The sequence below is a fragment of the Aristolochia californica genome, unplaced genomic scaffold, assembly GCF_029961685.1.
Source record: "Aristolochia californica isolate CCGP_79_NKW_82.1479 unplaced genomic scaffold, dmAriCali1.0.hap1 SCAF_11, whole genome shotgun sequence".
Lineage (NCBI taxonomy): Eukaryota > Viridiplantae > Streptophyta > Magnoliopsida > Piperales > Aristolochiaceae > Aristolochia > Aristolochia californica.
The window spans coordinates 33,700,812-33,726,662 of record NW_027181782.1 but is presented as its reverse complement, the minus strand read 5'-3'; the positions used below and the strand labels follow the sequence as shown (position 1 = coordinate 33,726,662).

The 25,851-nt window shown below is 38.5% G+C and overlaps 4 protein-coding genes across 4 annotated transcripts; 2 read left to right on the top strand and 2 right to left on the bottom strand.

Moving 5' to 3' along the window:
* Window positions 1–3,973: 3,973 nt before the first annotated feature.
* LOC137944015 (proteasome subunit alpha type-7) lies at window positions 3,974–9,052 on the bottom strand. Its single transcript, XM_068789508.1, has 3 exons — window positions 8,749–9,052; window positions 4,460–4,874; window positions 3,974–4,360 (listed from the first exon to the last, which is right to left on the bottom strand). Exons 1-3 carry the CDS (start codon window positions 8,919–8,921, stop codon window positions 4,202–4,204), a joined length of 747 nt encoding a protein of 248 aa, XP_068645609.1. The 5' UTR covers window positions 8,922–9,052; the 3' UTR covers window positions 3,974–4,201.
* Window positions 9,053–10,143: 1,091 nt separating this feature from the next.
* LOC137944014 (protein POLLENLESS 3-LIKE 2-like) lies at window positions 10,144–12,555 on the top strand. The gene is made up of 4 exons (XM_068789507.1): window positions 10,144–10,421; window positions 10,798–11,010; window positions 11,133–11,288; window positions 11,375–12,555. The coding sequence occupies exons 1-4, from the start codon at window positions 10,257–10,259 to the stop codon at window positions 12,404–12,406; spliced, it is 1,566 nt and encodes a 521-aa protein (XP_068645608.1). The 5' UTR covers window positions 10,144–10,256; the 3' UTR covers window positions 12,407–12,555.
* Window positions 12,556–12,808: 253 nt separating this feature from the next.
* On the bottom strand, window positions 12,809–17,321 carry LOC137944013 (L-ascorbate peroxidase 3-like). The gene is made up of 9 exons (XM_068789506.1): window positions 16,973–17,321; window positions 16,202–16,326; window positions 14,828–14,877; window positions 14,621–14,686; window positions 14,491–14,539; window positions 13,578–13,660; window positions 13,411–13,490; window positions 13,203–13,305; window positions 12,809–13,114 (listed from the first exon to the last, which is right to left on the bottom strand). The coding sequence occupies exons 1-9, from the start codon at window positions 17,083–17,085 to the stop codon at window positions 12,923–12,925; spliced, it is 861 nt and encodes a 286-aa protein (XP_068645607.1). The 5' UTR covers window positions 17,086–17,321; the 3' UTR covers window positions 12,809–12,922.
* Window positions 17,322–17,679: 358 nt separating this feature from the next.
* On the top strand, window positions 17,680–25,657 carry LOC137944910 (heat shock 70 kDa protein 17-like). The gene is made up of 14 exons (XM_068790713.1): window positions 17,680–18,596; window positions 19,661–19,893; window positions 20,996–21,155; window positions 21,749–21,994; window positions 22,086–22,222; window positions 22,441–22,777; window positions 22,948–23,109; window positions 23,528–23,602; window positions 23,725–23,825; window positions 23,905–23,974; window positions 24,376–24,432; window positions 24,535–24,596; window positions 25,148–25,220; window positions 25,314–25,657. The coding sequence occupies exons 1-14, from the start codon at window positions 17,847–17,849 to the stop codon at window positions 25,500–25,502; spliced, it is 2,652 nt and encodes an 883-aa protein (XP_068646814.1). The 5' UTR covers window positions 17,680–17,846; the 3' UTR covers window positions 25,503–25,657.
* The last annotated feature ends 194 nt before the right edge of the window (window positions 25,658–25,851 follow it).

Sequence of the window (25,851 nt, the reverse complement as noted above, 5' to 3'; positions counted from 1 at the left end):
CATTGCATAACATTATAAATAAACTCCATACAATAATCAAACACAACAAAATTAAATAAAATATCACTATCAATTTACAATCACCCAAATAAAAATTATAAATTCTTTAAATAAAATCATATTACTATTACATACTTACTAGAAAATTACAAGAAATATTTTAAATTTTTCTTAGGAAAATTAAATGGACCTCTTATTGCCTTTTCTAAGGAAATAAATAAAAATTAATAATTAATCTAATATATTATTATACTTATCGATAAAATTTTAATCACATAAAATGTCAAACACAAAATTACTATGAAAATTGCCTCATGCTCAAAGTATTATATCATCAACTGTCAAATACTTATTCAAAATTTTTCTATATGGTTTTCTTAACCGTCTTGGCAAGAAAATCTTACTTGAAAAATTATAGGATTTTTTAAAAAGAATTTATAATTAGAAAAATATTTTGAAAAAATACGAGGCACTAATGGTTCCTATATTTCTATTAAAAATGTTTTTTCAACATTTATTGAAAAAACTAGTCTCTGGAAACGTATTTCTACTAAAATATCTTTTCAATTTATTTAAGAGCCATGAGGAAGGGACAAAGAGTTTTTTTTTTCCTTGTTTATGATCTCGCACGTAGGGGTGGCTTTGAATAAATTATATATAAAATTATGCATACATTTTTAAGAAATATAATGATAGGGGAGGTTCAGGATTGAATTTCAATAATGGATTAAAATGCACCAATATTAATATTTTTTACTCCAATTGTTGTCTAGCTTGTTTTGTAATTTTTGAATTTGGCCATAATTTATCATGGCCTCCTTAGTGCCCCTAGATAAAAATTTATATTATAGGAAAAACTAAAAATATTTTTCCTATGATACATATTCCCAAAAAAACCTTTAAATAAAATCTTATTACTATTAGTGACTTATTAGAAAATTATTGGAAATATTTTAAAATTTTCTTAGGAAAGTTAAATGGACCTTTTATTGTCTCTTCTAGGGAAATAAATAAAAATTAATAATCAATCTAATATATTATTATACTTATCGATAAATTTTTAATTAAATAAAATATCAAACACAAATTTGCAATGAAAATTATTTTATGCTAAAAGTATTACAGCATCAACTGTTAAATACTTATTCAAAAATTTTCTATACAGTTTTCTACCCCATCTTGGTACAAAAAATCTTACTTTGAAAATTATATGATTTTTAATAAAAAATTTCAATTAGAAAAGTGTTTAAAAAAACATGAGACACTAATAGTTTATAGAAAATTATTTCTATAAAATTTATTTTAAATTTTTTCCAGAGGAAAAAGTTTTTATTTTATTTTATGATATCGCACGTGCGAGATCATCTTCTCGCGAGGAAGGGGGAGATTATTTCTCCCCTGTTCTGGTTTTCCGCCGAGACGACCCCGAGGGAAGGGGCTTACGGCACCGGGGAGGATTTATCGTCGGAGATGACGGCCACGACGGAGTCGGCGGCGACGGAATCGGCGGTGACGGAAGCGGCGGCGACGGAAACAGAGGCGACGGCGAGGAGAGGAAGAAATCGAACGGACGGACACAGAGGCGGCCGGCGAGCAGCTGCGACGGCGGTATAGACACCGGAGAACAGCTACGACGGCGGTAGAGGCGGCGACAACAACCGATGGGAGGGGTCGGCGGTGATGAGGGGGGAGGAAAAATTTTTCCCCCCCTCCGTCTCGCTCCCGCTCCCGCTCCCCCGCTCGCTCGCGATCCCGTACCGATTCATGCCGATCCGACTCATTTCGAGCCGGCTCGCGAGCCAACGAACCGAACCTAGCTTCGGTCGAGCTCGGCTCGTTAAGGTAAACGAGCCGATTTCGGTGTTTGAGCTCGGCTCGAACTCGAAAAATGACGAATCGAACCGAACCGAACCGAGCCGGCTCGCGAACCGGCTCGGCTCGAAGCCACCCCCAAATCCAGTGTACATGGCAACATCAGCTGAGACAGAATTTGGTCTGCACTTCGGTGATGGACTTATTGATGTGCCCCGTCCCTTCACCAACCAGACAGCCATGGATGGATGATATCAGATATGGAAGGGCTTACCGACTTGTGTCCATGAAACCTTCAGAAACGAGCAGATCCTTCTCTCCCACACCTCAAAAAGCTCCATTGCGTTAACAGCTCCTCCATTATGCCTGCAACATGTGGAAGTTTAGGTTGGTCAATGGAGCCTCCCCAACATGTGGAAGTTTAGGTAGGTCAATGGAGCCTCCCATTGCCTACCAAACTAACTGCATTCATGATTTTGTGCCCATTTATAGCTCGAATCTTATTTGGGTTTCCGCAAAGAGTTTTAAGTACAGTCACCGACCCAACTCCTTCAATGACATGTACCCCCATTACATCTATCCGCCTTTTTTTTTTTTTTGTTTTTCCGTTCATGGAGCCCCGTCTGTAGTAATTCTCGGAGGGAAGAGGGTGGGATGAACTTCTACAGAAGATTGTAAAAGTAGACCGAGAACAGTGAAGAGGCTGTTGAGAACATCGAAATTCGAGGGCTGATGGACTTCTGTCCTTTTCTTCTTGTATTCTCCTTCCTCGGTTCTTGTCACTTCCGGGTAGCTGATTCTCGGCAAATCAAAACCTCACATCCTTCCAAAAGGAAAGAAGGAAAAGCGATCCGTAGTCATGTTGGTGGGGGGAAATGGAAGTAGGCACGACGGGCCTATTGGATGTACAAATGTAATTATTGTGGTTTGGTGGGGTGTCGGTTAGCCTGAACATGGAAGAGGTAAAAGATTTTGTGTTTGGTGAAGGACTGTTTGGCACATTTTGCCGGAAGAAGCTTAATTTTCTTTTGGATGCAGTCATGGGTATTTGATTCCCAAGACGGACGAGACCCTCTCCAGAAGAAGAAGAGTTGTGGAGAGTTTCTCAATGACCAGAAGAGAGCGTGAGAGAGACAGAGGTGAGGACATGAGCAAGCCAGAGCATGTGGATTAAATCAACCCAGATAAAGAAGAAATTGACAGAGCTTCCGCAGGGTTCCCATTCAGCCTGGAGGAGAAATTCTGTCCAGCTGCTTTACTGCTTGTTCTGGATAGACAGTGAGTTGGTTGAGCCGGTGTACTACTGGTTCCCCATTAATTCTGTTTGAGTTTAAGACACCAGTGACTCTAGGGAGCCAAACCCATGTTACAGAATAATTTTTTCCCTGGTTCCAACCTTGATAGCAGTCATTCAAACGTACTGTAAGGCTTTTGCACAGGGAACGAAGATTAAAACTACCAAATGCAAGGTTTAAAACATAGATGATTGGCAGCTCTGCCGCAAATCATTACAGGGATAGTCCTGGATTTCGAGTTTCACAGTTCTTTAATTCCTCTACAGTTAACGTTGCCGTGTTATCAGATCCCTGGTTGTTCTCATTTTCTCCGACGCGTGAGTGGGTATTGAACTTTACTGACAACAGCTAACCTTTTCATAAAAAAGTGTATCAAAGTGATTGAAGGGTGGTGAGGATGAGGTCCGTGGGATCGTTTGATTCTCAAATGGAAAAATTATTCTGTGATTCCTGATAAAAGATCGTATTCCCTTGGAAAGGTTATAATGTGTTGTGGCTTTCACCTCATCTTTTCCTGAGGTGAAGATGAATCAGGCACTTTCGGGATACTCACTCTTGTGTCTGTGGTTGAGGAGGTTTTTCTATTTCAAAGTTAGATAATCGTCCAATCATGATCAACGGCTATTTGAACCATCTCAACCATCCGAATCAAATGGCAAAGATAGCCAATTCTCATATTTCACACCAAATAATTTTTCATATTGGACTATTATCATTTACACCTCGAGCCATGATTCTCAGCAGCTTCTTCATCTCTAAAACTCTTTCGGTTTCAAATCTAGGAGAATATGAGTAGCAAAACAAGATGACCGCAGTCACTCTCCCACGGATAGTGTTGGTGTCAAATATAGAAAGGGATCACCATAGTAGCAATCCAATCACTTTTATCTCAAGTGTTTTGCTCAAATAAAGTATCAAGGAAAGAAGAACAGTCTCAAATAAAGCATGTATGTCGAATGTGTGATTAAAGGCCAACATTCTAACCACACAAGTATGAAATTGTTATGAAAAGAACCACAACATCATAATTGAATGCACTAATCCTAAATGACAAATCTTTCCCAAAGTTTTGAGACATTAAACATGGTCGACTCCTATGTTTCTCTCGGAGCCTTCTTTGCAGCTTCAGCTGCAGCTTTTTCTGCTTCAATCTCCGCAACAATTGCATCAATCTCGGCCTCATCGAGTTGACGAAGCCCATGTTCTCTAGTTATGACAGCAATCTCGATGTTCTTCCCACCACTCTCAACAACCTATAAATTGAAAATTTGAAAAAAAAAATCATCAGAAAATACATTTCCATGTTCCCAGCAGACTAAAAACGCGACATGAGCAGGTCACGAACGACTTACTTCAAGCAAAGCACGAATAGCCAGCTTTACAGTTTCTTGCCCAGAAGTTTCCCTATAATTTTTCTCAAGAAATTCTCTCATGGAATTTGAGTTTCTTCCTGTTGCATTTGCTTTCCAGGCTGAAAATGTTCCCGATGGATCTGTCTGGTAAAGTGAAGGAACTCCAGTGTATGGGTCAAACCCCACAATCAATGTAGAAAGGCCAAATGGTCTCACACCACCACTCTGAGTATACTTCTGTTGAAGCCCAGCAATGTAACGAGTAATGTATTCAACAGTTACAGGGTCCTCAACAGTAAGTCTGTGACTCTGACATTCAATACGAGCTCTGTTTATCAAAACTCGAGCATCTGCTTTCAACCCAGCGCAGGCCAATGCAATGTGGTCATCTAGATTCACAATCTTTCTTACCGATCTAAAAAAACAAGGACACAAAATTAATGCTTCAGAGAATAGACAGAATATAATGAAGCAAACTAGCAGGTTAAATTACAGAATTGCACGGGAAAAAGACTACTTCAATTGGCTAACTTTGTAATTGAGACCATAATGTCTTCAAGTTAAAGGAAAATAGTCATTAAAGATTACCAAATTTGAAACTGAAGCAACATTGCAAAGCTCATCAGGTCTAGCAGTTAAATGCTATAAAATAAATCAGGGTAGAGCACATAGACAATTATAAGTCACTTCAGCAGTGCTGCCCGTAGGTTTTGCATTTTCAGGGGGTCATCATCTTAGTGCCATGATCTGACTGTTTTATCAATGAAGGAACACACAAATTTTGAGCTCCATCCATCTATATCTACAGAGCAGAAATAATGCTTATTGACAGACTCTGGTCATACCTAATTGGTTTAAATACTCCATACCGTGCCAACTAGATATTAGTCATTCCTCAGCTAGTATACATACAAAACTCTGGCTCAGATCGCATCATTTTGACGGAAGCTTCCCTTAAAAGAATTAACTACAAGATGCTACTTTTAGACCTGAGAACTAACCCCATTATGACATGCCACTTTAAACAATATCCTTACATAAATCTGCAAGGAAAATAATATTCATGCATGGAACATTAGTATCTCGCTGGGTGGATGTCATATCATAAGAATTGCAATAGGAAAAGAAACACCGGGAATCTAAGAAAGCTGTGGAAAAAGAAAAATCCAAGATTGACATGTCTGCCAGTAAAGACTTTACTTGATTCTCCAATTGTGCAAGTACATGTGAAGTTTGCATTGTCCTTTGTTATTTCGAGAATGAAGAGAGGTGGATTCCATTAAGAAGCGTCCCACGGAGTTTGCATCATCCTTTTACTAACCCAGGAGCCTCACACATCAAAGCCAATGTTCCTCATTGAACTCTAAAAATTGAAAACATTAATTTGAACTAACTAACTCAGTTGACTAGTTGAATGAAATTCTTTGAGCTCCTTACAAACTTCAAAGTGTAATTATCCTGGAATAAGCTGAAACTCCTCATCAGGAGACTAGCTCCAGAATAAAAGTCTCTGTCCAATAAGCTTCATCAACCTTATTGAAGAAACATATATCACTGTAAATATGATTCCATGAAACAGCTTGGACTTGACTCAAAAAGTAAACGTACACAGACATACACGGTTTCGTTTCATGCAACTCAAAATTCAATACGACTCACCCAAAATGAATCAACTTGGCTGATCTTCAACAAGACAGACCTATCTCATCCTGCATTTTTGAAAACCCAAGATGATTCACCATAGATGCAAGTGAACTTGCCAAGAAGTATGACCAAGGGCATGACCAGATGGGTAGCTTGGACGTTTTTGGGTCCACTAAATTTGTTATTCGTGAAGTAAATATCCTCTAAGCATCATTGGAATAGAATTCCTAATTCATTATCTAAGGTAAAATGGTAATTCAACACCTTTTCCATTTTCAGTGATAGACAGCACTCTTTGTGTACATCTACAAGTGCAGGCAAGAAAAAGTCATTGGTTTGTTATGGTCACATGTATTGTTAAGCGCATTTAACTTTTTTTTTCCACACAAGTGAAATTACCAAGAAAACAAAGCGATATAAATTGGAAATGTAAAGCAATTAGGTAAAAACTGCAGAACATAGTTAAGAGCAATACTTGAAAAGTTCCAGCAGAATCCCTTAAAAAAATGTGCAAAACTGTTGCACTCCCACAATTTCTAATATTATTAAGAGATAACTAACATGGCATCCCCCCTCCCCTTGAAAAAAAACGAGTGAAATGTATGAAGACCATGGCCAATTTCCCATGAATGATGTTAGCAGAAATACAGCATCTGGATTCACGAGATTTTTGCATACAATTGTATCAATCTCAGCAACCCATGACCACAAAAGAGGTAGGATCCGTGGTTAGTTTTGTATTATCTTGAAAAGCCATTCCAAGTGAGAATTTCATGTCCCAGGTGCTCAAAAGTGAACATGCAATATCACCAGCAACTGGTCAAAACATTTTTTTAAAGTGGATACCACTCACACCATACCCTTTCTGATAGTAAGACTTGAACCCAAGAATTCACACCAGACAATCTCTCCCCCGCCCTCTCCTCTTCCTGCTCTATCCTCCCCCTCTAATGTTACCATTGAGACAACATCCCAATTTTTACAATTTTGTGGGGCCCAACTTGGGATATGGGCATCACCTTAGGGCACCCATCCATGTCATAAGTTTGAATATCTAAATTTCTACATTCCATCAGCTTTGAATCTTTTGGCATATTGGTTAGGTACCTAATATGTGATTTCAAAGCATCGACCTTGTCTTATGTTCAAATATTGAAGAGGAGGACCATGAACAAGTTTTCCTAGTACTAGAATAACAAACATCACAAAGGTGGAGTAAAAGCTGTCATAAAGTGCCATCATGGATGTTGGCATAGAAGTGTATCCCATGGGGCCAACCTAGGATATGGAGATCAGGTTGGGCCAGCCTTGCAGTAATTGTTTCAGATGTTCCAAGAAAGTCTATTTCTTGGCCTAAATTTTGCACCCTAGCTATAGATAAACATTGTCAGGGGCATATTGGTATCAACCATACAGACAAGTCAACTAAAGCAGAGAATGCGGATAGTCACAACCTCAGGTAGGCATGGTTAACTAAATCTAGACGCATCCTTTCAAGGTCTACAACATGACCCAAAAATGGGAGTTGAAGCCTGCTTTCTGTAATCATACAAAAGAAAATCATTAGAGTTTGAAACTACTGGTTCAAGGCTCCTCTCAACTCTTTCAACAACTGCTGAGTCCTGTAAAAATGATTAACACACTAGACTGGTGACCATCAATCACAATTTCTTTTGCCTAAGGAACCAGATTATATGTACTTTTTCACTAACAAGATCAAATTGAGTGCCCAGATTCATTTCTTCAACCTCATTACAGTCACTCAATGATCTAGACACAATCTGCTTCACCTATGAAAAGAAGAAACAAGGAGCCACTCCACCAGAAAGATTAGTTGGCAGATGCCGCATGTGATTAACAAAAGGAAGTCATCAGCAAATCCTTCACAAAGTGCACAAAACTAATGAATACAAACAAGTTGATGCAGCCCAAGCAAAAACCATCCACATGCCAAAACCAACCAAAGTTCATCATCACTCACACATCATTAAAACCATAACAGATGTAATAAATAATGATTCTTTCCACCAGACTGAATTATGATGAAAAATGCCAACAAATACCAAATGCAGGAGGAAGATTGGGCATCGCTCACACATAGCGAAAATAAGCTTCAGTAAAAGCATCCATCCTATAGGTATCTATGTTATTTCCCTAATTCCAGGAAGAAGGTATCCAAAAATCCCTAGGAATAAATTGTTAGCATGAGCCACCTCATGGTCCAGCAGATGCGCAAATGGATTTGTTTCATACAGGTCAATAGCCTATCCATTGCATCTCCTTGGACGCAAAGTCAGGTAAGATAATGGGAGAAATAAAGAGTCTGAATTTTAGCCAAGATACACAAAGTACAAAGCAGAAGAACATCCTTCCCAGCTGCAATATTCTCTTTCTGATTCTAGGCCTACCACGAGCAAAAATTTCATCATGAATTTCACTTTCAGCATAAAGAGAACATTGCACTAGAAAATCGAGTACTCCAGTATTCAGAAAATGTAAAACATGCAAATTTTAAATCATCAGCAATTTGCAGTCAAAATTTAGCTAAATAAAACCCACTCTAGATTCCTACACGTTGTCCAAACCCTAACACAAGATCTAAAACCAAGTTCAATAGTGGAGGAAAGTTGATAGACGATACCGACCTAGAGTCTTGAAGTTTTGCAGTCGACTTCTTCTCTACACCCAGAACGATGGTGTCTGTTCCGCGAACTCCAACGGCGGCATTACCCTTGCGCACGGCCTCGAGGGCGTACTCGACCTGAAAGAGATGACCATCGGGTGAGAAGACGGTGATCGCGCGATCGTATCTAGCCATAGAGCTTGCAACTCCGGCGATGCTAAGGTTTGTAAGGCTTGCCGACGTCCCTTGACTGGTTATGGCTCTAGTCGAGGTCTTTTTTAAGCGGGGGAAGTCATAGGGGAGGACGCTCAGGAGAAGAAATGAGGAGTAGGCCGAAGAAGCGTTGAAAGGTTAAGGCGCAAGGCACCAATTCATTTATGTGAAATTAGAGGTAAAAAATTAGAAAAATATTTAAATTACTCTTCTATAAAAAAAATTATATTTTAAACACATTGATTAATAAAATTTGCTTAACAATTAAACTTATTATTTTAATAATTTTATTTGTATAATATAAAACGGTCTTGGCTCATACTTTACAATAGCTTCTAAAATTATTACAATAAAGCCCTTTTTTTTACATGTAAGTTTTTGCTCGTATCAAATTATGATGAATTTATAGAATGGAAAAATTGAATTATCATGACTTATAATGGGAGTTTTAAAAATAAATTGTTATTTATAAATATTTTTTATTATATAGAATTTTTATAAATAATTATAAAGTTTACATTACTATTTTTCAAATTACCAACCAAGGGTTGATCCAATACGGAACCATTTGGTGCGAAACATAAGAAACGGGCTATCCAATTTTTCAAATTACCCACCAAGGGCTTATCCAATACGAAACCATTTGGTGCGAAACATAAAAAAAAAGGTTATCCGATCATGATCTGTTAAAAGGATAGTCCCACATATATTAGTGAGTATAAATATCTTATATTTATTAGCTGGGAAAAAAAATTTCCCAAGTGGCTAATCATTTTAGAATAGAGCCTTCGACCCAATTTAACATGGTATCAGAGCAAAATTCTCATATGTGGGCATTCACCCAAAATTATCTACGTGCCACTACATGAGGAGTCATTACGGATATAAAAATCAATTTAACATAGTATCAGAGCAAAATTCTCATATGTGGGCATTCACCCAAAATTATCTACGTGCCACTACTGAGGAGTCATTACCGATATAAAAATCTTGTATTTATTAGCTGGGACGTTACAACTCACAACTATGCAAAATCTCGTAAATATCCACAACACGAAGGGTAGTTACGATCTATATAATCGGTCACAACGGCTATATCAATTCAAACGGTAAAAAACCCTGCAACGGTCGAATGATTCGATTCTTTGATATTAACATCGCCTCCGAAATCACCAGAAATTTGCTTCACAGCATCAATCTTATCCCTCTCCCTCCGTCCTTTCTCTATTTCTCTCTCCGTTGTCTGTGTCTAATTTATTCCGGCAAACCGTAGCTTCTCCATTGATCTTCTTCCCGCAAAAACAAGAACTAGAAAAGATGATGCAAGATCTATGGAATGCTCCTCCGGTTGGAATTAGGACATCTAAATCTGCGCCTTGTTCGCCCATTAAGCCTTTGGGGAGATCTCGGTCTGAGTCCTTTCATGTTGCCCACAAGGTTCCGATCGGTGATTCACCTTACGTCAAGGCGAAACAGGTTCAGGTATGGTTAGAAATTACAGATGATGTAGTTTCAGAATCTAATTAGTGAAATCAGCAGATGGATGGTAGTTTTTGGTTGTTTCTTTTGATTTTTCTTGTGGAGATTTATAAAATCAGATGAGTGACTTCTGTCTTCATTAATCTCCTGCTTTTCCCTGGGTAGATTCATGTCGGCTTTGTAAATGATTTACATTCATGAACCTGGTTAAGATCGAGCTTTCCGAGGGTTGGCTTGCTTTATGCTTTCATCTGATGGCATCTTCTTCTACGAGGATATTATATGTTCATTGATGAGTGACTTCTCGCGTCTATCTTCTCTTTCTTTGATTCCATCATACGGATGATTGACTCATGGTCGGTGCTCGCGGTTTCTTTAGTTGGTGGATAAGGACCCAGACAAGGCAATAGCGCTGTTTTGGGCAGCCATCAATGCCGGAGATAGAGTTGACAGTGCTCTGAAGGATATGGCCATTGTAATGAAGCAACAGAATAGAGCAGAAGAGGCGATTGAAGCCATCAAGTCTCTCAGAAACCGGTGTTCAGATCAAGCCCAAGAGTCCTTGGATAATATTCTTCTTGATCTTTACAAGGTTCGATTCTCACTCGGTCTCTGTCTCTCTGTCTCTCTGTCTCTCTCTCTTTCTTATTTGTTGTTGAAATTTACGAGGTAATAGTTTGATATGACTGACACAAAGAGTCTACTTATGTGCAGAGATGTGGTAGATTAGACGATCAAATTGCACTCTTGAAGCACAAACTGTTTCTGATTCAACAAGGGGTCGCTTTCAATGGAAAAAGAACAAAGACCGCTCGATCTCAGGGAAAGAAATTCCAAGTTTCCGTGGAGCAGGAAGCAACACGGTTACTGGTGAGTCACTTTCTTATTACTCTTTGCTTACCCATGAGAAAATTTTCAAGAAGTCGATGCTCATTAAGTCAATTCGGTTATTGCAGGGGAACTTGGGTTGGGCACTGATGCAGCTAGAGAACTACGTCGAAGCTGAAGCAGCTTACAGGAAGGCCCTCTCAATGGCATCAGACAATAACAAGATGTGCAATCTGGGAATCTGTTTGATGAAGCAGGGAAGAATTTCAGAAGCCAAAGATACTCTTAGGCAAGTGAGGCCTGCAATGGGGGACGGACCACGAGGTGTAGATTCCCATCTCAAAGCTTTTGAAAGGGCACAAGAGATGCTTCGTGATCTGGAATCAGGAATAATGAACAAAGATCAGGATACATTCAATCAAAGCCAGCTCTTCGATGCGTTTCTGGGTTCATCATCCATTTGGCAGCCTCAGCCTTGTATTGACACCTTCGTCGTTCCCGCCTCAACGAAGCCACGGGACGCTTTTGGAGATGAGAATCAGGACGTGAACAGGATAAACAGAGGACCAGCTTCAGATAACAAGGTTCCTCTACCGACAATGAAGAAGCCTGCAATCCCCCCGGGTTTTTCGTCTGTGATTACAGCCTCATCGAAACTCCATGATGGTTTTGGGAATGAGAATTTAGACATGAACAGAGAAGACAGGAGGCAACCCCATGATCAGCAAATTCCTCCACTTCCGCTTCAGAGAGGCTCAAAATGCATAAGTCGGCCTCTGTATTCGCTCAACTGTGATGCTCCACCATTTTACTCAAAGCTAGCAAGAGATGCAATCCAGACCGTGCTCCATGATCCACTGGGTAGTCTCAAGAGGACGAGGTCAGGCAACATGGCTGGCCCCAATAAAGACCAAGAAGCAGAGAAGGTTGAAAAACCTGTTTTGAGCGAGAACCCATCAGAGGTGAGGCCCAGAAGAAGATCTCTTTCACTAGACGAAACCACTAACAAGTGGTTGGATGTGCTGCCTGATACCGAAGAATTTGATCAAGCCCTTCTGGCAGCAATTATTGCTCCTTTCCAGGAGAACATGACTGCCGTCCAGACGAAGAGGTTCAAGGTGTTTCAGGACATTACACCCTCCTTGAGCCCCAGGGCCTGATTTTTTTACATTAAAAATTATTCGTTTATTTTTTTCCTCTAACTTAACAAAGGTAGTAAATTAGGTGTAGGCAGGAGATGAACTTGTTCTCCCTCAACTGCTGTAAATGGAAGTCCCTTCTCCAGTGGATTTGGTCGGAAGAAAGGTGACTACCTATGTTCACATTTCCCTCTAAAAGAGAGATGCTAATAAAATTAATAACATTAATTTCTTAGATAATTCGTGTCTACTCTGGCAAATTCAGGCCTCAGGTTACTTGCATAGGTTAAAGAGTATGTTCACATTTCCCTCTAAAAGAGAGATGCTAATTAAATTAATAAAATTAATTTCTTAGACTATTCGTGTCTTCTCTGGCAAGTTCAGACCTCTGCTTGCATGAGTAACATATTAAGCCAAAAGGCATTGAAATCAACACTTCTTTTGCCATGCAAATCAACAACTCCATTTGGTATTCAAGTATTCAAGCACAGCTGTAAGAAACTTTTTTTCTTATTTTTGGAGTATAGAAAAAGTTCTCTACTTAATTCTTTTATTCACTTCGTAGAAATAACTAAGGACGACCACCGCGGCAGCAACAGCAACTCCTACTGCACTCTGTGCTAGTATTGTGCTAGTCTTCAGATAGAATTTGGAAGAGCTTGGAGTGAAACCCAGCTCAGAAAGTTTCTTATGTGATTCTGCATAGTCTCTGAAAAATGCATCCTCATCCTGCACAACAAGAGAAAATTTGACAAGTAGTGAATTGCGAGTAAAATAGATTTTCCAAGTGGGATTCATGAATCATAAGATGTATTACCTTTGCATATAGTTCAACATAAGGACGAAATACAGGATCCTCCACTAAAACCTTGTCTGTGGGAAGTTGCAACAGTCCTTCAGTTTCCCCCTTTAGCAGCTCCCTGATAGCATATACATCATATATAACTCATGAGATTCACTTCTTGAGAATCAACTCCTAAGTACCATTGGATGGAAATAAGACAGGTCATTCAAATTTATCTTACACAAAGTAAGAGTTATCAAATTTCAGAGGGTCTTGTGTCCAAGGGCCATCAAAGCCTGATCTATCAGGATGTGCTTTTCCCTGAAATATCAGGAAAAAAATATCATGATTTAGAATGATGAACATTTATGTCCTAGTAGTGCCTATGACTAAGAGAGAAAATGTTACCAGTGTGTGGCCTCCAGATAGTGCAACGATATCTTTGTCAGTTAGACCCATTCGGTAGAAAATGTCTCTCAGGTGTTGAGCACCTACAATCATCATAAGTCTCACAATCAATTTAAGTAGCATATATCTGACAGAACTTCATTTGGAATTCTAGAAAGCATTCTACATTTTATTAAAGGAGACACAAAGAGTGCCCTGCAAAACCAATTTGCCAGTGAGCTTGATTAAAGTCTAACTTGCAGCTGTCAAAAAATGAAATTATACCCTTTCATGTAAAAGAAAAGGCAGACATTTCACTGAAACATGCTTCAATTGTAAATGATTCATGTAGAACACTAGAAAGCATTATTGTTTGGAGAAAGAGAAGAAGCAGCTATTATCGAAAAGGGCAAGACAGCAAAAAAAAGCTTTGTAGATCCACAGAATTGTAAAAGTTGTTGAAGTACCTAGCTAATACATCCCAAAAGACCGGGCTTTTAAGAGCAGAAGACTAGTATACTTAACCACAGGACCGGGCCAAGCGTGAAATCTCAACACGCCCCCTCACGCAAGGCTCCTGGCCCGTCCTCCACGCCCGCCTCCTCTACCCTCCCGCGAAGCGCTCACTTTGCCTCTAACGGGATTCGAAGGCGTGACGTGCCCAGCTCTGATACCAAATGTTGAAGTACCTAGCCAATACATCCCAAAAGACGGGCCTTTTAGGAGTGGAAGACTAGCGTACTTAACCACAGGACCGGGCCGAGCGTGAAATCTCAACAAAAGTATCACTCATACAACACTAGTAACTATAAGGCCCATTAGAGATATCAGCTCTGACTGTAAATATAGGAGCAAAAATTTCCACAACCATTACACAGGCTGCATAAAATAAATTATTACAAATAAGCAAAACTAAGTTGTATGAATCAATAACCTTGTTTAGCATCAGGAAGACGTCCTTCTCTGGGAGAAGCCAGTGAATCCTAAAAAAAAAAAACACCACAATATTAAGCAAATTGCGTTGCCGTCAGCTACTTTCAGTTAACACTTTCCAACCACAATACCTTTCTACCAGGAACAAAGTCAATTGTGGGCCCCCCTGCGACCTCAACTGCAACAACTCCAGCCAGCTGAAATACCAAGATTATTAGTGTCCTTCTACCAATTAATTACTTCAAAAAGAAGTTGCATAAAAAAATTCTCTAAATATCTTTATTTTTCTGGTGGAAACAGCAGTACTGAGTACAAATATATTTTCACCATTTGCTAACCTGATAAAGATCAGCATAAGTGATTTTTGGATGCTTTGCCTTCATTTGCTCTGAGAAACAGGGGTTGAAAATTTTTAAATGGAACACATCCAAATAAATGATGACTTCATTTAAGTTCAAAAGAAAGATTTACTCTATGAGTCCAAAGAACCACACATTTACCCAAGGTAAAGATATCAATAGATATTAACCAAATCATGCCTTCCAATAAGCTTTCTTTAAATAATTCTAACAAATTTAAAGTTTTCAACAACCTAGCACAAATAATAAAGCAACAAGCTTATGCTCACCGATGACATCCTCTTACACTGATCATTAGAAATAACCTTTTTTTTTCTTGAAAAAGTAACAAATGAAAGTTTTACTGTCCTCTTTAAAGTCATAATACAAATAAAAAAATCATCCAGTAGTAATATCAATTTGATTAATGAAAGCTAAAATTACATGGAGAGTTGTTATTCTAAAGAAGAACTAAGACCTCAACGAATAATTCTAGCCAACATTTAAAACGATGGTGATGATCCTGTTTGAGAGCATAACCAACCTAATCAAGATATATTCACTTAGAAGTAGGAGGTTGCTTAATTTAGTTTTTGTATTCCTAAAAGAATTGTAATTAATTCTTATTTAAAGAGAAGAAGAGATAGGCTGAAGCACGTTGGATTCAAACACCAGTTTACTTTTTTAGTCCTTATTATTTCTTTAACCGCTAGAATTCTCTCTCTCTCTTTCTTTTTTCTCAATTTTGTGCAAAACCTTTTCTTCCTCTAGGGTTTTACTCAGCTTCTCTCAGATGACCCAGAACTAAACGAATACTCAAACCTGTGTTTTGGAAGGAAACATGGATGTTTGTCTGCTGCATCAATATATTCAAACAAAAACAGTGGCCACCAAGAGAGAAGAATCCAGTCCATCCAACTGTAACTAGGTCAAGAATTATCCTAATCACTAAGATCATACCCCTATCCTTTCTAGCGGTGTTCAGTAAAAACAAATGACACAATAACCCTGTTTAGTCTCATAAAGTAACCAATAATTTATTTCTTTTTTAAATTGAATAGTAGTCATCTATAAAGATTATAAGACAGATGGAAGAATAGAATAAATATATATTCTATACAGAATTTTATTTCAAAGGAGGACTGATGCCATGTCTCTCTCGAAGCGGCATTTTAAGTTAAGAGTATCTGATGAGTTTAGGTAGGTGTAGTGCTACCAAGATGACGCCTACCAATGGCAGCCCAGAGTTTGATTGAAAAGCACATCGGTCAATGAAAAAATATACAGAACAAAATCCCATAAAACAAACTTTTATATCTAAGCTTATATATAGTGATATATTGTAAAAAATAGAAGCGAAGATGGAAATATTACCACAAAACCCTACAGCTATGCTCAAGCCATTGTTTGAACCATGTCTGATTTCTTCCTCATTTCTGATTGAACCATTTGGGCCCCCAGTCTTGGTATGAACATCGAAGGTGCCAGCATCGTGCCATCTGCAAGGAACGCATCCAAAGTTACCACAGCATATGACAAGCTAAATTTAAAAAAAAAAACACGATGAGGGTGATCCATGCAACGTTTCAGTTTCAATATCTAGACCAGTAAATAGTAATCCAGTTTTCCAAAGCAAATTAACATCTCAGATATCTGAGAAACGATACGGAAAGGCAGTAAATTGTTTCATCTTCCTTTCCTATTTTTTTCCTCCCAGTGAAAGAAGATTAGACAGATAAAGAGCAATCCAATCTTGTTAGAAATACTTTATACTGAAATGAACAATAAATTTGACATTCAATACGAGTATGAAGCTCCTTGTCTCCAGAAAATATATCGATAAATTCGTAAACAATGACTAAGTTCAAGCCCGAAGCCAAAAGTGTAGGAAACCGAAACGACAGAAGAAAGATGTCCGCACACTGAAATTAGCATCACCAGCAAACCACAAAAGAAAGACCGTAAAACTGAAAGGACGAAAAATAAAATTGACAGAACCATCAAGGCAAGTTGGAAAGATATTCAGACCACACTTCAAGAAACCAACAACGCAAAATCCTAAACACCGGAGCAGCCAAAGCAATCATGTCGAAGAAAACAAACGAAACACTACATTAAAAAAAAAAAAGTGAAGAAGATGCATACGCTAAACGAAGCATAATCGGAGCACATTTGTTGTTAGCAATAAACGCGCGAAGATTCCTACGAGCCTTCTCAATTTCCTTGAGATACTCAGCATCGACCACCGGAGCAGCCATTAGAGCTCACTACAACCAGACCCCAGATAACCAGAAGAAAACGAAGGCAACAAAAAAGAACAACTGGGTCTTGGCGAGTAATAGTCCTATATCAAGGAAGAGAAGTTTGTTGGAGAAAAAAAGAAGAAACCCGAATGAAGAAATGGATTTTTAACGATACCAACAAGGTAAGAATTCAGAAAGGAATTCCTTCCTTGGAGAAGACCAAGGAGCAGAGCGCGGAAGCAAACGAAAGAGTGTGTGCCGCGCTGCGTTTGCTTGGATTTCAAATGTGTAACAAGTTTTTATGGGGATCAATTTTGGGGTTAATTTTACATGGGTGGGTTCAAGTTCATTGTTGCTGGTCGGGTCTCAAAAACCTGTCCGATCCCGACCGGTCCGCGCAATGTCTGACCTTCAAAACGTCTAGTCATCAACGAACCTTACAAGCACAACACATCAAGCCACTAACATGATGCCACGTGGCTAATCGTACACTTTTCGTATTACTACTGGTCTAAACACAAAATTATTTGCCACGTCTACACCTGAAGAATACTCGCATTATATATTGAAATTCTTTCGTCTTGTCATTTGAACACCGCCCAGCTCGTTCCCTCGTTTTCTCTCGAAGTCTCTCCAATCAATAAAGGGGGAGTGATCTGTAAAACAGCCCCAAGTATTGGGAGCCACGAAGTAAACTTTGCTGGAATTCTTTTCTCCGGTGTCGGATTTTTCAGATCATGCGCCGGTTCTGCTATGTGTAAACAAATAGATCGAGAATGGAGATCTTGTTTTTGGTCCTCTCTGTTCTTTCTCTGGTCGTGATTCCATCCGAGGGTGCTGTTTCGAGCATAGATCTGGGTTCCGAATGGATGAAGGTTGCGGTGGTGAATCTGAAGCCCGGACAGACTCCAATTTCTGTAGCTATCAACGAAGTGTCGAAGCGGAAATCCCCGGCGCTTGTCGGTTTCCAGGGTGGAAACCGGTTGGTTGCGGAAGAAGCGGCGGGGATTGTCGCGAGGTATCCTGATAAGGTGTATTCGCATCTTAGGGACATTATAGGAAAGCCGTTTAAATACGCCAAGGATCTTTTGGAATCTTTGTATCTGCCCTTTGATTTGGTGGAAGATTCTAGAGGCGCTGCCGGGATTCGGATTGACGATGGCGTCACGGTTTTCTCGGCGGAGGAGTTGGTGGCTATGATTTTAAGTTATGGTTTACATTTGGCCGAGTTTCATGCCAAGGTGCCACTTAAAGATGCCGTGATCGCTGTGCCTCCGTACTTTGGGCAGGCTGAGAGGAAGGGGCTGCTTCAGGCCGCAGAGTTGGCGGGAATTAATGTCTTGGGTCTTATTAATGAGCACTCGGGGGCAGCTCTTCAGTATGGGATTGATAAGGATTTCTCGAACGAATCTAGACATGTTGTATTCTACGACATGGGATCGAGCAGCACTTATGCGGCTCTTGTGTATTTTTCAGCTTACAGTACTAAAGAGTATGGCAAGACAGTCTCAGTGAATCAATTCCAGGTAATCTTCCACGTCCATAAAACACTAGTTTCTTTTTCTTTATATCGCTTCGTTTAGATGTGATTAGTTATTACGGTTATCAGTACTAGCAAGAAAAGTGCATGATGCTTGGAGTTCAGCCAGAAAAGAAAATTTTCGTAATTGAAACTATTATCACTTTCTGCTTTTTAAATAAATAAATAAATAAATAAACCGCTTTCAGCTAAATGATATCAGAAGTTGTGATTATTGATTCTGCTTCATGATCATGATTACAAGACTATTTGGTTTCTTCTTGAAAATTCATGTTTACAAGCTAGAAATCTGTCCTAATATACTTTCCTTGTAAGTTAGTGTCGATGGGGCATTTGGCTCAATGGTCACATGGAAGGGTTTCTAGTGTGAGGTTTAGGATTCAAGGCTCACCATGTGGTATGAGTGTGTAATCAACATCCAAAAAGAACAATAGAATTTAATAACAAACTTGTTCATTGTGTTATAAGTTAGATTCTTCCTCATTTTTTAAAACCTGGGAGGTTATTTTTTTTGATGGTGCAAGTGTTGGCATCTTCTTTTTCCATGTATCTATTTTATCTATTGATGTTATTGCTAGTTCCAGTGGTTTTCTAATCTCCACATATATCCTTAATGTTTTATGAAGTTGCGTCAAAGGCCCATCCCAAAATGATTAACCAACTTAAGAGACCTTTTTTCCCAGCTAAAAAACTCAACATATTTGTTTTCACTAATCCATGTGGGACTACTCTTTAACACTTTCTCTCACGTGTAGGCCTTCTAGGCTTTTACATGTGGATTATTTGGGTAGAGGCTAACATACGAGAACCTGCTTTGATACCATATGAAGTTGGGTCCAAGGCCTATCCCAAAATGACTAGCCAACTTAGGAAACCTCTTTTCCAGCTAATAAACTCAAGATCTTTGTACTTAATAATCCATGTGGGACTATTCTTTAACATGTTTTTTTATTTTCACAAGATTACAATTTATTTTTTTAATTAATTTGGCATTAATGATCCAAACTGGTGAGTTTTATTATGGGGTTGCTTATCCTCAATCTGTTTCAGGTTAAAGATGTCAGATGGAACTCAAGACTTGGTGGTCAGGACATGGAATTACGTCTGGTCGAGTATTTTGCTGATGAGTTCAATAAGCAAGTTGGCGGTGGAGTAGACGTGAGAAAAATCCCAAAAGCAATGGCGAAATTTAAGAAACAGGTTAAGCGGACTAAGGAAATATTAAGTGCTAACACTGCTGCTCCAATATCAGTTGAATCACTATATGATGATCGTGATTTTAGGTGGGTGGATGTCTAATGGGTTGTTATACTTTTGCATGTGCCATTTATTAGTCTATGGCAATATCATATTTCCGTATTTACTCCAAAATATCATGTTTTCATATTAACCCAAGTGTTTGTCTATTATTTGCTGTGCTAGATGAGCATGTGTTTATTTATTCCTATCTAAATAACTTGTCTTTCTGAGTAATCTTTATGTGCTGACTGGCTATGATGTTTTTGGAGGTAGCTTATAGTTTTAATTGTTGTTTGTTTCCATTTGTAGTTTACCAAAAGTACTTGAGATATCTACTATAGTAGTGGTAACTTGGAAATAATGTGAAGGGGTGTGTTTAGAAAAGGCTAGAAGTTAAGCTATGGAGCTGGCAAGTGAGAATGTAGTTTGTAGGAAGAGGAATTGTGATGATGATGAATGTTGACATCATCTATTCCAGAAGATTGTCTATTCTGGGGAGCCGTGTTGAGCATACTTGTTTGTTTGTTTTGTAATTGTGTCTGTAATTACTCTAGCTTTTCTATGCATCTCATGAATGAGTACAAGGTGGCTCATTCCCCTTACTGCACCAACTAAATTCAAAATAAGAACTGCCTTCAACAATAAGGGGGGTGAAAGCTCTCTCAGCTGCCATAAAAATCCCATTGAGGAGTGCTTGGACTTCAACATCAAGAGAATCACTAAGTCCCTTGTAGGACAGTATAAGGTTAACCCCGTGATCACAGAAGATCCCCCCATAAGACCAGCTTGGCCTTTGGTTCAATAGTCACATGGGGTGGTTTCTAGTGTGAGGTCTTGGGTTCAAGTCTCACCAAGGGTAAAAGGGGATCTTCATATCCACACAATCTATATAAAGCTAATAATTGCTGTACCTCTTCAGTCCAAGTATATTCAATAGGCAGTTATGTTGGTGGAATGGAAAATGTTATCTTCTGGTGTCATGTCTGAAACATGTCAAAGACTTGCATGCATGTGAGATGCTGTTTAATTTCTGTGTAAACATGAACGGCCTTTTGCGGATTTTAATGCCAGTTAATATTCTTGTGCCTTGAGGAGTTTTTTTTTTTGGTGACAGAACAATATTAATAAAATTGTGCTTTCTTTTAGGAGTGCTATCTCTCGTGAAAAATTTGAAGAACTCTGTGCTGATCTGTGGGAGCAAGCTCTTGTTCCTGTAAAAGAAGTGCTTACGCATTCAGGCCTGAGGATTGATGAGCTATATGCTGTAGAGCTGATAGGTGGTGCAACTCGGGTGCCTAAGCTGCAGGTCAGAGACTTCATTATATATTTATTTATTTATTTATTGAAAATTTTAGAGATCGGTTTTGTTGTTCAGCAATCAAACTGACCCAGTTTGTCGGCAATGGCAACTGAAAACTAAATTTTAATTTATATATGCTTACTGAACTACATACTTTCTGTATGGTAACCCCTCAAAAGCTTCCATTTCTTACTTGAGAAGAAATGGTTTCTACTGTTGATGATTTTGTCCACTTCTTCTCTTGTTTGCTAATCAGGAATTAGGTACCACTCCGTTCTTAACACTGATGGTATCTTGATGTAATTATGCGAGTAAAGCATGCAATGATCATGTCTAGATACTTTAGATACTTTTAAAACTTATATGTGTTTGTCTAATATGATCACCAATTTACCTGTCTCGTTGTAGCACATATTTCTATGTTATTAAATGTAAATACACAAAGCCAAGTTATTTTTTCGAAGATGCATGGCCTGTGATGTGAAGGTTGGTACCGATGGAATCTCTTGCTTGTCTTGTATTTAGAAGGAGTATTAACTTTCACCAATGCTACATTATGAGCATGAATATCTGTTTTTACTTTCCGTGTTTTCATGCAGGCTAAACTTCAGGAATTTCTTGGGAGGAGAGATTTGGACAGGCACCTTGATGCAGATGAAGCAATTGTACTTGGGGCAGCTCTTCATGCTGCAAATTTAAGTGATGGAATCAAGTTGAACCGTAAGCTAGGGATACTTGATGGTTCTTCTTATGGGGTCATATTGGAATTGGATGGCGTAGATCTCTTAAAAGATGAGAACTCAAAACAGTTACTGGTACCAAGAATGAAAAAGCTCCCCAGTAAGGTAAGAGCTAGCTACTGTATTACCTGCACTATATCCTTTCAACTTTTTCCATTATTTCTTGTTTATTTGAGTCTTACTTTCTTCTCTGCAGATTTTCAGGACTATTAAGTGTAACAAAGATTTTGACGTTTTACTCAGCTATGACAATGCCAATAAATTACCACCAGGGTTTTCTTCAGAAAAATTTGCTCATTATGTCGTTTCTGGACTGGCAGATGCTACTGAGAAGTAAGTGCATTTCTCTTTTCTATCATTGCTAGACTGACTTTCATGAAGGAATCATACTGGATAAATTTAGACTTACAAGTGATTAACTTCTCTATTTCTGTATGATTGCTCGAACTGACTTCAAAGCACTTAGTGATTTCCTTGTCATAAAGGAATCACACTGGCCTATTTTAGATTGAAAACGTATAGTTATATGTTGACTTTTGTTCTTCCATTAGGTATTCATCTCGCAATCTGTCTTCCCCAATCAAGGCAAATCTACACTTTTCACAGAGCAGAAGTGGAATAGTCTCTTTTGATCGTGCAGAGGCTGTTGTTGAGATCTCAGAGTGGGTTGATGTTCCAATTAAGAATTTGACTTTGGAGAATTCAACCAGTGCTACACCAAACATATCGCTTGAAGCAAGCCCTGACAATAGTACAAATGTTGGCAATGAAAACCTGATCTTGGAATCTGGTGTAAGTAACTCATCTAATCCTATTGAAGAGCCAAGTAGCAATGGTGTCATCATGGAGAAAAAGTTGAAGAAGCGAACTTTCAGGGTCCCACTAAAGGTAAATGAATTTCCATTAGTTTGACATAGCCATCAAATTGTGGTGTTGTGACAACTTTTCTGGATGTAGCTCTTTACATATTGTCATTACAGAGAGAAGATAAATAGCCAGTAAATTGTGGTGTTGTGACAACTTTTCTGGATGTAACTCTTCACATATTGTCATTACAGATAGAAGATAAAACATTGGGTCCAGGGATGTCTCTGTCAAAGGCGTCTATTTCTGAGGCTAAAAGTAGATTGGCTGTACTGGATAAGAAAGATGCAGACCGAAGGAGAACTGCAGAACTCAAGAATAACCTGGAAAGCTACATCTATGCCACACGAGAAAAGGTTACCAGCTATATAAAATCTAGCATTTATCACAAAAATATACTGTTTTCTATCTTCCAATTATGTTGATGTATCACTTTTACTTTTTGTGGAATTGGTTAAACCTTACAGAAGACACCAATGAATCCCCACCCCACCCCCCGACACCTTAAACTTGTTCATCGTAAACTATTCAAGTTATATATTAAGTCCTTGGATGTGGAATTTGAGCAAAAAGCTCAATCCACAAATGTCTTAAAAACAATAAATTGGAAACTTTTGACAATACTGTTTTATGTTTTTTCCCCTTCCAGTGTAAGCTTTCTTTTGGAAATTATTACTGGAACTTATAACTGTGCCGGAACAAAAAGATGTTCTGAGCTAGATCATGTCGAGAAATAGTTCAATTGATGTGCATATTTTCTATTTACTGTGCCAGCTAGATACTTCTGAGGAAATTCAAAAGATTTCCATGGAGGAGGAACGCAAAACCTTTTCCGAGAAGCTTGATGAGGTAACTGTAAACTGGAGAATTCCTTATTTGTGGCGTCTGACAAATGATCTGTCCCCGCAGATATGACTGTGGTACATTTTGGTAATATAAGAAACTGAAGTTTATTAATTTTTTAATTTCAGGTCCAAGATTGGCTCTACACCGATGGTGAAGATGCTTCTGCTACTGAGTTTCAAGAACGGCTGGACATATTAAAAGCAATTGGTGATCCAATATTCTTCAGGTTGGTTCAATATGTTTATATAAGAGGGTTATCTTTATATGCAGTGACATCTTCCTTATCTTTGATCTACTTTATGTAGGCTGAATGAGCTGATGGCAAGGCCAGCTGCATGTCAAGTTGTGCGAAGATATCTGGGTGAGATGCAACAAGTACGTAGCAACAGTTACCATCTTCTGACATTCAAGATGTTATACGATGCTGTTTTATTAAGTTAATACTGCCTCTGTTTTAACTGGGGTAAAAAGAGCTGAAAGATAAAATTTAGCTAAGACATGGCTTGTGATCAGGAGATTCTTACCTACGAATTTGATAGTTAATCAGATATTAGTTCCCAAGAATTGTTGCTCTGTTGCTTTCCTGTCATGAAGAGTGAGGAGGATCTTTCACTGTGATTGAATGGATGGAAAAATGAATTAGTATCATTGCTAATCTGCTTGGAACCATCACAGTGACAGCTAGTTTTCACCAACTAGGATACTCCACTCTGCTTTTTGACTTCTTTGACAAATGAATTCATGCTTTGGCTCATGTTTGCTTTTATTCTGTGCAGATTGTCAGTGGCTGGGAGAAGAAAAAGTCTTGGCTTCCAAAAACCAGGATAGATGAGGTTTTTGTGTTCTGCTTTCGATTTTTCTAGAACTTATCTACTTTGTGTTAGTTTGTTTGACATTCATTTTGGAAGTGAATGAATCTGCTTCTGTGATCCCAGGTTCTCACTGAGGCTGACAAGCTGAATAAATGGTTAGAAGAGAAAGAAGCTCAACAGAAGATGTATGATAAACTTTATCTCTAGGATATCTTTTTAGTATCTTTTTATGCTTAACTGCTCATGATTTGTGCTTACTAGATTACTAGTACTCTTTTTTATTTTCTAGCAAATGCCTGGATACAGTCTTCCTCTCACAAGAGTTGCGCAAACTTCCCAACATGGCGAACCCACTCCCCTATGCTCTGATTGAAGAAAATTTAATTAAAGAATCATATACTTACCAATAGTTGATCCAGTAACCATAAGGACAGGTCCGTAGTTCTAAACAATGCCATTTTAGCAAAAGAAGCTTGAATGCACAGAGCTCTATTTGAAGAACGTGAGATGAATATAACTAATGCATTTATTCATAAGCCTAGGTTCATAATTCCTCTGTGACTAGGTACCCTGGAAGACTGTAAAGAGCAAGTTTCTAGTTGCAGCAGGCTGGCTCTCTTTATCCTTTGTGTAGTACACATTCTTGATTAACCTGATTATGTCTTTTACAATTTTCCATCAGCAAACAAAAACAGTCCCTTGCTAAGCAACTTAATTATTTTATATTGATTTACAGGTCTTCTGAATTCAGTACACCAGTTTTCACATCAGATGAGGTGTATAAAAAAATGTTTGAGCTCCAAGAAAAGGTAATGTTAGATCTCTCTATTAAAGCCATTGTGGTGATAGTATTAAGTCCTTTTATATTCGTTTAAAAAAAATGTAAGATTTTCCATCTACAGGTTGCCAGTGTCAACAGAATCCCCAAACCGACACCCAAAATTGAAAGACCAAAGAAAGAAGAATCAGAAAGCAAATCAGGGGAAAGTGCAAGTGCAGAGGAGAATTTATCCGAGAGTGAACAACCTGCAGGAGAGACTGGAAGCTCACCAAGTAGTGAAGCAGATTCTGAGAGACATGATGAGCTGTAGTGGATGTCCGAAACATTTAACAAGATTATAGAGCCTTTTTACTGAACAGATTATTACGTGAGGCACAGAAAGTTCCCCTTCAAATTGGGAGTTTTGTAGTTGGCTAGGAATAATTGAATTAATCGAAGAATGGAGAATATCTATCTTTTGTTGTATATTCTCCTTTTTTCGATATTGAAAATTTTCAAGGGTTTTTTAGGACTTTCACTTGACGATTTAAACGCAAATATCGCTCACCACAAATATTTGGACAGATATGCCGTTTTTGTTCATTTAAAATCTTCTCAAATTAAGCCCAAAGATGCCCGTTGAAAATTACAGTCTGACCAAATTACCCTTGACTTGTATT